Source organism: Diceros bicornis, chromosome 3 (genome assembly GCF_020826845.1).
Source record: "Diceros bicornis minor isolate mBicDic1 chromosome 3, mDicBic1.mat.cur, whole genome shotgun sequence".
In the NCBI taxonomy this organism is placed as follows: Eukaryota; Metazoa; Chordata; class Mammalia; order Perissodactyla; family Rhinocerotidae; genus Diceros; species Diceros bicornis.
In genome coordinates this window covers 44972088-44987579 of record NC_080742.1, presented here as the reverse complement: position 1 = coordinate 44987579, position 15492 = coordinate 44972088, and the positions used below count along the sequence as shown (strand labels likewise).

At 34.1% G+C, this 15492-nt stretch overlaps 1 protein-coding gene across 1 annotated transcript in view; it reads right to left on the bottom strand.

The window, feature by feature from the left end:
* The window catches only part of HDAC9 (histone deacetylase 9), an 809523-nt gene that overhangs the window by 43393 nt on the left and 750638 nt on the right, over nt 1-15492 (bottom strand). The window contains exon 24 of the mRNA XM_058526733.1: nt 2446-2530. Coding sequence (XP_058382716.1) covers nt 2446-2530 — 85 coding nt within the window. The remainder of the gene's footprint in view (nt 1-2445; nt 2531-15492) is intronic.

Genomic DNA, 15492 nt, shown 5'->3' with positions numbered 1-15492 from the left:
TTGGTTCCCTAGGGCCTTGAAGAGTTATTCAAATCCTTCCTACTCAAATCTGCCTACTCTCAATTCCCAGGTTCCCACACACTTTAAACCTCTTCCTTGCTGCCAATCCTTCCTGTAGGTACATGAAGGGGTGACAAGATATGATTCCTGTCCTCCTGATGATTATCATCTAATTAAAGAACCGTGACAAACAGACTGTAAAATACACAAAAAACTCAAATAATAAAAAAATAAAATAAAAAACAAACACTAACTAAAATTCACATGTTAGTGCTGAGAGTTTATAGAAGTGTTGGATTTAACAAGCATGGGGTAGACTCTTCAACAGGAGCTTAGGAGGAAATGGATTTTTAAATGGGGGAAGTGGTCAGTGTTGGGTGGTATGAAATGTATCTTGGAGCAGAAGACAGCGATTCACAATCCACACTGGCAGAATGCTCATACAGCAAGTTATGATGGTAGAGTGAATCCTTTCAAAGAGTCAAACAGGTTTGTTTGGCTAGAGCAGACTGCCCAAGTCACTTGAAAGTGTTAGTGGTGAAAGGAAAAATATCATGCAGCAGAAAGTTGTTACTAGGAAATTAGACCTGATATAAAAGGCAACAGTACAGTTTCTGAACATATACACAAACTATGATTTTTCACACCTATGTGAAAATTGAGTCCTTTGCTCTGTTATTCCCTTCAAAATAGTCACTCTTTCTTCATCTGGCCAAAACCCTGTTCAGTCCTTAAGATGGAGCTCAGGTGCTATCATTGCCAAGAAGCCTTCCTTGAACCTTCCTTGGACGTTCCTTATTCCCTAGTACCTCTCATCCCAGCAGAAAGGGACTTAAGAAAGGGACTACTCCTTCTCCAGGATCTCAGTGCACCTTGAGATCCTGTATTGGAATGACCTATTTCAGCGTCTCTCACTCACTGGACTATAAACTCCTTGATGCCAGAAACTCTGCCTTATTCCTCTTCATAATCTCTGTGCCTTGATAACTGATTAAGTCATCATGCATCAACACGTAATAAGTACTCAGAATGCTTATTGAAAGTGATATGATCAGAATATACATAGGAACAATAACTTTTAATAATCTGTGTGTGTAATGGCAAAAGAATGCTCAGAATAAAAGAGAATAATATGTATAAAAACTAGATATTTTTATACTATTGATGACCTAAAGAGGGCATTAGATTGGATGTGGATGAATTTGAGAAGGCTGTCAAAGATCACTTCTAGATTCCTTTCCCAGAGATCTGGAATAACATATAATAGAGCCTCTTAATCTACCCTCGATGGAAATGAGACAAAGTTAGTATAATGACAGAATTTTGTACTCAAGATTATGAAATTTTCTCCAGCCTTCCCTTCATCTCTGTCAGTTCCTTTATCTTAGCTTTATATCAGAGGCTTTGGTTTGCAGTATTGGAATGTTTATTTTTCTGTTCTCTGAAAATCTTTGAATTTCATAATTTATTCATAGTCAATAAATATTTATTGGGTACCTACAGCCCTCAATCCAGGCATGGGTGAAATTAAGTAAAGTGAGGGATTACAATGAGTTTCTGTATGGCATGATATGTAAATAGTCACAGCACCAGATGAATGGATAATATAGAACCCCATTCACATCCGTATCTCCAAATTACTACTGAGCAAGCAAAGACAAGGGCTCAGAGAGAGAGCTGGAAGGTGGCTTCTCCAGTGGTGTTTAAAAAATGCTTCTACAGAACAGTAGCAAAGCCAAGGGTTTTCCTGATCCTCCTTCACACTTAAATTTGCCATTTGGTTTTCCCCTTCATGCTAACTTGCAAGTTAATTTGTGCTAGATTTCAATGTGTGGGGGTGTGTGTGTGTGTCTGTGCATGTTATCATCTAGCCACTAGACCACCAGGGAACTGTATGTGTGTGCATGTTATCATCTAAAAAGAATAACTCTTGACAAAGTAACAGCAAGTGAAGGGAACTGGATGGTAAAAATGTCTCTGACTGTCCCTACTTTGTTTAGTTGGATTTTTCAATCAAATGGCTTTCTCATTAACTTTTTCCTCTCTTGACAAACTTAAAACCAGTAAATGATTGCTGAATTCCAACATCATTAGAAGATAACTTACCCTTAGTTAAGACTGGACAATATAATCACAATTTCTACGTTAATTTCATTGTTGTGGGTAGATGCTTAGTGGTAGTAATGGGAAAAAATCCAAGTACTTGGAAAATATGAGAAAAACAAGATTCTAAATCTAGAGTCTCTGAGTTATGTTATCAATCTAAGATAAGACTGTCACATTAAGAGCAAGGCAATAATACATTCAGGTATGAATACATAATATGTGCAAATTATAATGACTAAATATGTTTATCATATTTGAGAAAAATGTGTGCTCTAATTCTCAATATAAGTTTAATTAGTTGTACCTGATTAGAAATAAAAAAAAACTTTAAAGACATACTTTGAATTTCAATGATCTTCTGTAAAGAAATAACGGCATTCATATTCGGGGTTTGGTGGAGAAGATCTTCTGCAAGTGGCTCCAGCTGCAAGAATAGTAGATAATAATATAAGCAGAATATTATGACTTGATAGTTAAGTCTGACAGAAGCAAAGCAAACTGAAACAATGTAAAAAAAAAAAAGGCTTGCTCTAAGAACTAGTTAACATCTTCCTGATATCAGTCCTATAAGTGTAGCCAGTTTTATTTTCTGTTTTGCAGCCATGTAATTGAATTTCAAGGGGCTTTTCTATTGGTCACAAGACTAATCTATGTAGTCTCTGAAGCAGGTGCATGTCTGTGTATTATTCATTAAAAATCTGAGTTATTTGTGTAATTTTTGGAGGTTCCTCACAAAACAAATTCCATTATGTCTGTATATGCAGCTGGGCGCTGCAAATGAAACCTCAGGGAAGTTGCAGCAGACGGAAGGTGAGCAGTCTATTATCCATACTTTTGCAGTGTTTTTACATCTAACCACCTTACACTTTTGGACACTTCACAGTAGAAGGCCATGAGACACAGCTGCTCTTATTCAATTGCTATCTACTACTTGGTAGAGAAAATGTTTAAATAAAACCAAAGGTAACATAACTATACATTTTCCCTTAAATTCCACTGTCTTCATAACTACGCAGATGTCCATGTGGAAGCACAGGACAAATTCCTGTCTTGCAAATCTATCATGATCTTCTGGAATTACACCGATTTTTCATGGAGAATCTCCACAAACATTGCTTTACAAGAAATGAAGAGGAGCTTTAAAGAATTTATGGAGAGTTTGGGCAGAACTAAATCTGATGATGCGTCCCTGGGAATACATTGGTGAGTAGCTTGGTGTAGCAGGCAGAAACTGCATAGCCAGAACACTTGCAAACAAAATAGCTGTCCAGCTATGGTGACCCAGAAAGCAAGGAAAGTAATAGTAACAAAAGGATTAACAAAAAAGGAGTTTTCTTAGAAAATTTATAATTTGTGGTCTCAAATATAAACTGACAGGCAAACTATATATAGTAGGACATGAATGGGAACCGATGTCACTAGACATTGTACCAAAGCATGAACTCATCTATGTCTCTTCATCTGTAGAAAAAAACTAAAAAACTCAGGGATTCCAAGTTTCCACAGCATATGTGAGTGAATCTTTCCCCCAGGGTCTCTCTGAATTGATTATTCTATACTTCAATCATGGACTCTAAAACAATAGCACCTTTCTTCCAGATGCCATAGGATAACAGACTAGCTCAGGGATATTTATACATGGGTAAATTCACTAAATATAACTTTCCAGAGTGTTTTTCTTAGCTGCCAAAGAAAAACCTTTAAAACATCAAAAGGTTTATTTGCAATGCAGTTTGGCGAGAGGAAGGGAAAAAAAAAAAAAATGTCAATGAAAGGTTCTGCAATCTTAAACTCTTAAAATTTCTTAAAATCATTTTTTTAAATCTGGTATTTGTGATAGTATCTTCAAGAATATGTTATCCTAGTAACACCCTCTTAACTCAGAGAAACTAGTGAATCATAAATAGAAGGTTACTTGGAAAACTCTTACTCAGGAATTAGACAGGTTGAGCTACCTTGCTCATAAATAATCTTTCCTTTCACTTCTGTCTCAGAGCTCAGAAAAATGTTTTAATAGAAAGCAGGTAGATTTTACTAATAAATGTTTTGAAACATCACTCTATGTTAAATATTTAAGAACAAAAGTAAAATGTGATATTAGCGTATTTAGTTCTTCAAAAAGCTTTCCTATGACTTTAGGTTAAAAATGCTGACAAATTGAAAGGTGCTGGCTACTAGAAAGAAAACTACAAGCAGATCATTAACGTAAAAAACTCACTTCTGGAACTCACTCCCATTGAGGTCTGTGGGCTATTTTTAAGACCTGGGTTATGTAGAAAGTAAACAAGATTCAGGGTGTTGAGAGTAAAAATACAAACAATGCTAAACCTTCAATTTGGAATCATCAGTTAGATACGATAAAGTTGCGTCTACTTTTAAAGGCAACCTAGAGAATTACGGCAATTACATTGATAATTTAAGCCTCCCAAACCATTTCCCTGCGTGTTTTAGGTGACTGTCATTTAGAGGATTTAACCTTCGGTTAATTGCCCCAATTTGTTTCATTTTGAGAGTATACACACACACAGAGCTGAATTCAGAAAGCTCTCAGTATAGGTTCTTTATTCTTTTTCGGGTAGCTCTGCAGAGAAGGCAATGGGTAAAACTTTCAGTTGGCAAGAAGGCAAGCAGCATTTACAGTCTGTTTTCATAAAATTAAAATCTTGTATAGAGGCACCACAGAATTGAGTTGTCTTTTCTAGAGAGTTTATTGATTTAATCATTCACAATTATAAGCACTAAAAACATCTGATTGAAGCATCTATTTAATAAATATTTATGAGTATTGGTCATTATTAGTAATCTAATAACTAACTGTAATGAAATAATATTAAATAAATAGTCATTTCTTTTATAAATTTGGATCAAAAAATAAGAATATGCAGTAAAGCTGTTATGTATTTAGTTTGGCTGATAAGATGTAGCAAAAACATTGGCTATTGAGGCTAATCAACATTAGTAAGAGTTATTAAAAGATAAATAAGGAAGTAATTTATGCAAACCAGAGAACTTTTGTCTGCAAAAGTTATAGTAAGATAAAGCAGATGCAGATGTAGGAAATATCACATACCCCTCATGCAATCTTTCTTGAGCAATTTCATCAAGTAATAATAATTATCATGCAGTTATAAGATACACTAGATAATTTTAATACAACCTCTTGACACATGAAGCTGTGATCTAGCTTTATTTAATCTAAAGCTTAATTGCAGCCATTACAGCAATTTTTTATATAAATTTTCAGACTCAGTGACAGGGAAATATATCTTTCTACATCTTTTACAGAAAGTTGCAATACTGTATTGATACAATTCAGTTGTTTGTTAAATTGCACGTACCATGTAATTTCTAAGTACTACAGCTATTTTAAAACACCACAAAAATTGTGGCCATTATTATGTTGTGAATAAGTGATTTTCAGATTCTTTAGAATCAGATCATTTAAATCATCAAAAATCATTTTAGTTGGCTAAGATGCATTTATGCAAATAGCCAAGGGTATCCTTAGAGAAGCTCTTGAGTAAGAATTTTAAACACACTCTGTACTTCTGAGACATAAAAATCAACATTTGCTTACTTCATGTTTAATTTGTTGGTTTGATTTTCTAATTTCGTGAATTGTATGCTTCTATCTTTAACTTTAAGCTTTCTTCTATTCTACTATATACATTTAAAGCTTTATATTTTTCTCTAAATCCAGCTTTATACACATTCCACAAGTTTTGATATTTCATATTTTCATATTCATCAGCTCTAAATATTTTCTAATTTTCATTGTGATTTCTTTGACACATGAGAGATTGTATTTTTAAATCTCCAGGTATATGCAATTTGCCAATTATCTATTTCAAATTATACAACTACCTTATTTTTTTAATTTTGTTTTTATACTTCATTATTTTATTTTATATCATTGGTATTTCTCTTTATTTTAATTTAATTTTATTGTATTAAGAACACTTAACATGAGATCTAACCACTTAAATTTTTAAGTGTACAATACATTATTGTTGACTATAGGTACAATGTTGTAGAGCAGATCTCTGTAGCTTATTCACCTTGCTTGACTAAAACTTTATATCCATTGGTTAGTAACTCTCCATTTCCTCCTCCCCCCAGGCCTACAACCTCCAATCACTATTCCACTCTTTGATTCTATGAACTTGATTATTTAGATACCTCATATAAGTGGAATCATTCAGTATTTGTCTTTCTGCAACTAGATTATTTCACTTAGCATAATGTCTTCAAGGTTCATCCATGTTGTTGCATATCGCAGCTTTTGTTTCCTTTTTTAAGGCGGAATAGTATTCCATTGTATGGATATACCATATACCACATTTTATCCATTCTTCTATCAATGGACGTTTAGCTTGTGTCCACATCTTGGCTATAGTGAATAGTGCTGCCAGGATCGTAAGAGTGCTAATATCTCTTCGAGATCCTGATTTTGATTCCTTGGGATAAATACCCAAAAGTGAGATTGCTAGATCATATGATAGCTCTATATTTAATTTTTTGAGGGCCCTCTATACTGTTTTTTATAGCAGTTGCGCCATTTTGCATTCCCACCAACACTGTAAGGGTTGTAAACACCACACATTGTAAGGGTTCCCATTTCTCCACATCCTTGCCAACACTTGTTGTCTTTGTTTTTTTTTTGATAGTAGTCACCCTGACAGATGCAAGATGACATCTCATTGTGGTTTTGATTTGCATTTCCCTGATGATTGGTGATGTTAAGCATTTTTGCATACACCTATTGGCCATTTCCATGCCTTCTTTGGAGAAATGTCTATTCAAGTCCTTAGCCCATTTTTTAATCAGGTTATTTGTACTTTTTACTACTGAGCTGTTAAGAGTTCTTTATATATTTTGGAGATGAACACCTTATCAGATGTATGGTTTGCAAATATTTTCTTCCAATCCATAGATTGTCTTTTCACTGTGTTGATTGTTTCCTTTGCTGTACAGAAGCTTTTTAGTTTGATACAGTCCCACTTGTTTATTTTTGGTTTTGTTGACAGTGCTTTTGGTGTCATATTCATGAAATCATTGCCAAAATCAATGTCATGAACTTTTTCTCTGTTTTCTTTTGGGAGTTTTACAGTTTGGGGTCTTATGTTCAAGTCTTTAATCCATTTTGAGTTTATTTTTGTGTACAGTGTAAGATAAGGGTCCAGTTTCATTCTTTTACAAGTGGATATCCAGTTTCCCAACCCCATTTGTTCAAGAAACTATCCTTTCTCCATTATGTATTCTTGGCACCTTTGTTGAAGATCAGTTGAACATTTATGTGTGGATTCATTTTTGTGCTTTCTATTCTGTTCCCTTGGCTATACATCTGTCATTATGGCACTACTATACTGTTTTGATTACTGTAGCTTTGTAACATATTTGAAATCAGAAAGTGTGATGCCTTCTTCTTTCTCAAGGTTGATTTGTTTATTTGTTGTTCCATTTAAATTTTAGAATTGTTTTTTCTATTTCTGTAAAAAATGTCATTGGGATTTTGATAAAGATCGCATTGAACTTGTTTATCACTTTGGGTAGTATGGACATTTTAACAATATTAAATCTTCTAATCCATGAATATGGGATGTCTTTCCATTTGTTTGTGTTATGTAATATTGATTCTAGCTTATTTTCACAGATGATACTCTGTATGAATTCAATTAGTTGAAATTTATTGAAACTTGGTTTGTGTCCCCAAATATGGTCTATTTTTAAAAATATTACAAGTGTCTTTGAAAAGAATGATATTCTGCAGTTATTGGGTGTGGCCTATTATATATTTCAATTACAGCAAGTATATTAAGGTGTGTAAATATTCTACATACCTCTCTTTTTATTGTCTTCTTTATCAGTTATTGAGGGAGATGTGTTAAATTTTGTCACTGTTTGTAGTTTTGACTGTTTTTTCATTTGTTTCAATTTTTGTCTGATATGTTTTGAAATTGTGTTTTAGATACATAAATTTTGAATTATTTTATCTCCTCAGTTAATAGAATATTTTACCACTATGAAGCAACTCTCTTAATCTCTAGTTCCTTTTTTGTCTTAAAGTCCACTTTATCTAATATTAATATAGCCAATGAGCTTTCCTTCAGTTAGTTTCTGTAGTTTAATTCTCTTTCATTTTTTATATTCAACCTTTCTTTATCATTATATTATAGAAAGTGTCCCTTTAAACAGCATTTTTTATTACAATGTGATAATATTTGCTTTTATTGGTAAACTAAATCCATTCATATGTGTTTTGTGGAACTGCACAAGCTGATTCTAAAATTTTATATGAAAACACAGAGGGGACAAATTTAGCCAAGACTATCTTGAAGAAAAACAAACTGGAAGATTTGTTCTACCAGATATCAAGATTTCTTATAAAACTACAGTAGTTAAGACAGTCTGATAATGTCACAATTATAGACAAAGAACCCCGTGAAACAGAATAGAATCTCCATGTATATACGGACAAAGATAGCACTGCTGAGCCATAAGGAATAGATGGTCTTTTCAATAAATGCTACTGAATCAATGGTATATCCACGTTTAAAAAAAACACTTGACTTCTACTTCATGCCATATACATATTTAATTCCTGACAAACTGTGCATCTAAATGTTGAAGTCAAAAATAAAGCTTTAAGGGAAAAATAAGGAGAATATTTTCATGACTTGGGTATACAGAAAGAATACTTACACAGAATACAAAAAGAATTAATCACAAAGGAAATGATCGAGAAGTTGTATTACATTAAAAATTACTTTTATTTATCAAAGGATATGATTAAGAGGGTGAAAAGATAGACAAGATATTTCAAAACATGAAACCAACAGTATAATCAATAAGGAACTACTCTAATCAGGAAGAAAAATAACAAACCATCTGAAAGCAGACAAAAGACTTGAACAGGTACTTCAAAAAATGGCATATACAAATAATCAATAAATAAATGAAGAGCTGCTTTACTTCATAAGTATTCTGACAGATCAAAACCATGATGATACACTACTACACACCTAATAGAATGTCTAAAATTTTAAAAGACTGACAATACCAAGTGTTGGAAGGATATGGAACAATGGAAACTGTCATATGCTGCTGGTAGGAGTATGAATTGCGACAACCACTATGGAAAACAGTTTGGTATTATCTACAAAGATTAAATGCATGTATATCCCAGGATCTAGCAATACCACTTTTAGATATATACTCAACAGAAATGTATGTACAAATGTACCAAGAAACGTATATAAAATGTCCATCACAGCATTGTACATAATGGCCCCAAAACTGGAAAAATTCCCCATATTCATTAAAAGGAGAATAGATAAATAAATCGCAGCATTTTCTTAGAAATTCTTTATGAACTATAGCTAGGTGCAACAACATGGATGAATCTCACAAACATAATGCTGAACAAAGGAATTTAGATACAAAAGAATATATATTGTATGATTTCATGTATAAAAAGTTCAAAAACAGGTAAATTAAAATCTTATGCTAGAAACCAGAAAATTGTTTACTTTCAGAAAAGAGAAAAGGAATATTGATTGGGAAAAGGAATATGGGGGTTATTGAGGTGCTGACATTCTATTTCTTGACCTGGTTGATAGTTATATATGTGCTCTACTTGTGATATTTCATTGAGTTGTACATTCATGTCTTGTGCAGTTTTCTATATGAATATCATATTTTACAATTAAAAACAATTTAAAAAGAGAGTATGTTTTCTGACAAAAGGGAATAGGGAAACTAAGTTTGGTTCTTGAGTTCACGTTTTTTCCTACTATATTATGATGCATCTAAGAAAAAAAAGTGAGATTATAGGTTTTGAAGCAAGAACAAGTTATATTCTTAGATACAGGCCACAAATTCACTTACAAAGAGAACTGAAAGTCCCCATTCAACATGAAAAGCCACTCAGAAAAAATGCAGAAAGAGTTTAGCTGTCAGGATCAAAGATATTGTGGAACTTTGAAAGAATATAATGATCAAGACCAAGAGGATAAGGGAAGCAGACTGCCATATACACCTGACCCTCCATGGTGGTGAACTATTATCAATTCCCTAGTGAGGAGAGATTGGTGGTTAAAACTCAACTTTCATTTAAATAATTGTCTTAGAGATGTCTGCAATTAGTTGTATATGTTTAATTTGATTGCTTAAGTAAATCTGGTTATAATTTTATCCATATTGTGATTCATGAGTCATTCTAAAAATAATCCCTTATATTCATTTGAAGTCATAAAATCCTTGACCAAATAGATTGGAAAAAAAAAAAAGTAAATCAGGGTAGATGCTATTGATAATCAAGTTACTACACTGACAGACTATTGAGATTATTCAGACTGAGTCTGCCTGCATTCTATACACGTGGATGATGAAGGGTGACATCACACAGCAATAAAGAAACCTCTCTGGCCAAGAAGAGTGATATCAACCTAACAAGTCTTATGAGAGTATCAGGAGGACCAAGAGGCAAAGGGTATAATCATGGCCATTCAGCTCGCGTGAGATACTGAAGGAATTCCTTGAGTAAAATAGGAGGGACAAGTGGGCTACACTCTGAGATTATTACTGTGGTTATTGTTCTATTAATCGAGTTTTATCCAAAGCTACCATGGCTTGGAGAAATTTAGGTTACACAATATATTAGCCAATGAATGAAAGGAGGAAGACTATGAGGAAGTGCCTCTAACCACTATCATATCCAAATAGTATCCCATAGTTTCGGTGACACTTAACTATGGAAAGTTTGGATGTAATGGCATATGGCATATATAAACACCTATAGCAATAACTAGCTAAATAATTAAAAATGAACTTAAAGGTAAAAAGAAGGAAGCATAGTGGTCTATTGGAAAGAGGATAATGAATGTTATTAGTTGGATAATTCAGACTATCAATACTTTTATTTAAGCATTAAGGTAAGATTGTAGATATGCACTATAAGGAGAAAACATTTCAAACCACACAGTTGAGTTAGGGAAATACTAGATATACTGAAATGTGGGAGCATGTTAAACTGAAGTTTCAACAACATTGAAGGGAAGATTGCTCAGTGCTTTATGTGTAGTTTCCTAACATAACGTCTACAGTTTAGGCATCAATTGTTATAAAGAAGGTTTGGTTCATCTTATATGCCAAAAATCTTGTTTCCTTGTCCCTGTTTTGCAAATAAGTTTAAATTTGATGGTTATACTTGGTAAATCTTTATGTTTCATTTTCTTTTTTTTTTCTCTCTTTTTGTAAGGAAGATTGGCCCTGAGCTAACATCTGATGCTGATCCTCCTCCTTTTGCTGAGGAAGATTGGTCCTGGGCTAACATCCGTGCTCATCCTCCTCTACTTTATATGCGACGCCGCCACAGCATGGCTTGACAAGCAGTGCGTCGGTGAGCACCCGGGATCTGAACCTGCGAACCCCAGGCTGCCGAAGCGGAGGACGGGTACTTAACCACTATACCACCGAGCTGGCCCCTCTTTCATTGTCTTTGATCCTTGGTTTTCTTACCCTCATTTGCTTTTTTATTTTCTCTTCTTTAATCTGCTAATTTGCGTGTTTTTATACTGTTTTTCCTTAATTTTTTGTTTAGTAAAGAGATTTGTACTATACTCTTTTCCAAATGTTGATTCTTTTGCTAAGAGGACCTGTTTCACATCATGTAGCAGTGGTGTGCTGGTAAATGTTTAACAGCTGACTGTCCAAGAAAGAGCTGTACTTTGTAGAATTTGCTGATTTCTGTGGTGTAAATACTCCCACCATGGCCTATTTGAAGCTACCAACGTGAAGTCACTGGACTCAGATTTGAGTAGAGATACACACAATTAGCTCTCACAAGCCATTAAGAGCCAGCTCCAACATATCGTTGAGAAATTATTTTGTTTATTGATAATCTGAAGAAAACTGTTCCAAATGATTATTTCCTTAATAAACTCCTGTTTTCTTGTGTGAGATTCTGCTTTCTTCAAAACTCATACATTGTTTTGTTGTTATTTTACCCCAAAGCATGAAACTCATTTATTCAAGCCTTCTATATTTTCCACAGAAATTCTAATTCCTTATGATATTTGATTCCACTTATCCAGCCTCATTATTTACTTTTATTCCACTCAAAGTAGCCTCTCCACTACCCAAAACAAAATAAACCCAAAACAGAGCCATCCACGATTCCAAGGAGTCTTAATGTCCTTACCTATGTATTTCCACTATAAGAGATAAATCCTTTCCTTTGATTTAGCTTGTCAAAGTCTCATTTTTTCAAGACCAAGGTTAAATGTTAACTTCCTCTATTAAAATATTCCTCCATCCTGGGGGCCAGCCCAGCGGCATAGTGGTTAAGTTCACACACTTCGCATCGGTGGCCTGGGGGTTCCCAGGTTCGGATCCTGAGCATGGACCTACACATCCCTCATCAAGCCAGAGAAAAGAAGATTGGCATTGGATTTAGCTCAAGGGCCGATCTTCCTCATACATACACACATGCAAAAAATATTCCTCCATCCTTATAGTTGAAAACAAAGGGTCTTACATTACATTCCTGAAATACTTTGTTTATATTTCTTTTACTTTTATTTGTATTAGAACTTTTGGGCACAAAATAGATGTCCAATAAAAGACTATTGAATGAATGGACAGATAAATGAATGTCATAACATGTTTGCTCCCCCACGAAAAAGAGATGCTTTCTTTCTTTTATTGGTCACCAGAACTCCATGAAATGTCTATGTTCCCAGCCTGCATTCCTTTTAACACTTTCTGAAGAGCCTAAAGACAAACAGTACAGAAGATTTGCATGTTGGGGTTTTGAATTATCCAGATAACTTCTACTTCATTTGGCTTTTGCTAAAACAGAAAAACAAAAAATCCACAATCACTTTGGTTCTGTTTCTCATAAGCCATAAGCCTTGTTGAATATAAGAGATGCAGTATCATAGGCCATATCTACAATGGAAAATATCTTCAACATTTTTACTCTCTTTAGATTATCCATATATTCTCTTTCAGAGTATGTATAGGTTTCAAAGTCTAAGAGAAGACCATGGAAAAACATTATTCTGGATTATCATACATTTTCTCTGTATTCAGTTCTCCCTTTCTCTACTCATGAATTGCAACTATTTAGCAGTTTGTAAGCTTTCCCAGATTCACACCAATTCCCTAGTGCAGTCAGCCATACATAATCTGAAGGATGAAAAAGATGGAAAAACTACTGCTCCATTCAAAATCTAATGCAAACAAACCCCTGATGAGCAACTTGGACAACAACATCTCAAGAGTTCACCTCAGGGGTGGTTGTCAACACTTACTAGAGTCAATTCAAGAGACTTGTTCAGCAGCTTTAGAGCAAAAAGTCATCTTGGAAAGATTATCAACATACACAATCACTAAGTGTAGCCACTGCTGCTGAAATCCAAGTCAAATGAAAGCAGCTGAGCCTACTCAACAGGAGACAGCAGTTATTACAAAGAAATGGAGAAAGGAAAGAGTGAGACAGGGAGAGAGGAAGGCAGGAAGAAAAAGAAAGCAAAGAAGGATGGGATGGAGAGAGAGAGGAAAAAAAAAATGCTATAGACTCAAATGTAAGCGCTGAACCTTTAGTACCAGAGGGTGTAGCATCATCTCAACAGCTTCCATGTCTAAGGCAATTTGTTTTTTTTTCCCTCTAACAAGCTTAAAACTGTCATTTATTCTGTTTTGACAGGTGGTCTTTTAATGGCCATGTTCTCAACTCACTACCCAAGGCTGTTACTATTACGTGTCCTCTCCTTTCTTTTACCTGTCTGAAGTTTTTCAATGTTTTTGTTTTAGATTCCATAGGAATGCCAACTGCTTAATCTTTTCTCATCTCTTGGGAAAATTTCTTTCAGAGGAAGCAACCCAGGGGGCCACTAATTGGATTTGCATATCAGTAGGCAAATTTGGTTGTAAAGCAACTGTGACATTGCCAGCCAGCACAAATGCAGATTACCAAAATCAGTTTCTCTGAGAACTTCACAAATGTTTCTGTTACTAATTCTAAAAACGATGTGACTATTCACCTACATACCTCTGATGACATTCCAAGCAATGTGATTCTTCTCATTTAGATAGTCACTTCAATTTCTTGTAAACTCCAAGCTGTTGTTTCTAGTGCTTCATTGAAAAAGTTCAAAAATATTCATCATACACTGATTGGAGTGATAAATCTAAGTTCTGAACTTCGCCAAGAAAAAGAAAAAAATAGACTTCTGGTATGTCTTCAAAATCAGTTGCCTCAAGGAATTTCCTGTACCATGCTCAAATTAGTTTTAATCCAATAGTATATTATTTTGACTGACCCTGTGCATATTTCTTAAAAGAATAGTTAAGAGATGTTTTGCTAACTAGATTACTTTCATGATAAGAAAATATTTAAAAAGAAGAAATGCCTATTTTGGGTGAAACACTCAGATAACTTAATTTCTAAAAAATCAAGGTTTTTGGTACCCATCTATGTATCAACACTGAGATGCAAAGCCAAGAGTTCCTGCTGATTTTACAAATCCTTTGGGTTATGTAATACATATTATTCTGCTGATAATAAGCCATATGAAGCTGCATTTTGCTGTATTGACATGGCCTGGCCAAGAACAACAAGGAAAAGAAATAGCATTAAAAAAACTGGCAAAATGTTTATGAATTCTAATCCTCTGCACATGAATAAATACATCTGACAAAGTGCAGAGGCCCTCAAAAAGGCCCTTCTCGACCTTCCTAATTTGAGTTCAATTGCATGTTCAGTGTTGAGAAGCCAAAGTAGGTTCTGCCAATGTTTTAAGCTCAAGCTTTACTACATTTTCTTTGTAAAAGTGAAATCCCAGATAATAAGTTATAATTGCTCTATTAATCACTTGAAAAGGGAGTTTGGAGGGAACTGGGACTTGAAATTGCAACAATTAGTATCTGAAAGATGTCTTTTTTATTTTCTTACCTAGAGCTTACTTACCATGTAAAACTACAATGAACGCTACATGTATGCACTTTTTAAAATAGTGAGGTACATGCAATATGCCTTATATACTACTTTTTCTAAAGGAATGAAATTTAAAATGTCAATGTAGTCACGCTGTTAGTCATGGTGACCTTTGAACTGGAAAAAAAATACAGAAAACCAGGCCTTGGATTATAAATTATATCGTCAATGAAAGTGAGAAGAACTCTTTGTTTCTTAAGTTGTTTCAAGCATTACATTTTCATTTCCTTTTTTCAAATGAATTATAATATACAATACACAGTATTTTTCTTCCATTTTTCATTTTAAAAAATCCTTCTTTCTCTTAGCTTTGTTCCTCTGTATACTGATAGACCTGACACACCAAAATTTACCTTTCAAAATTCAATATACCAAATCCATCTGTT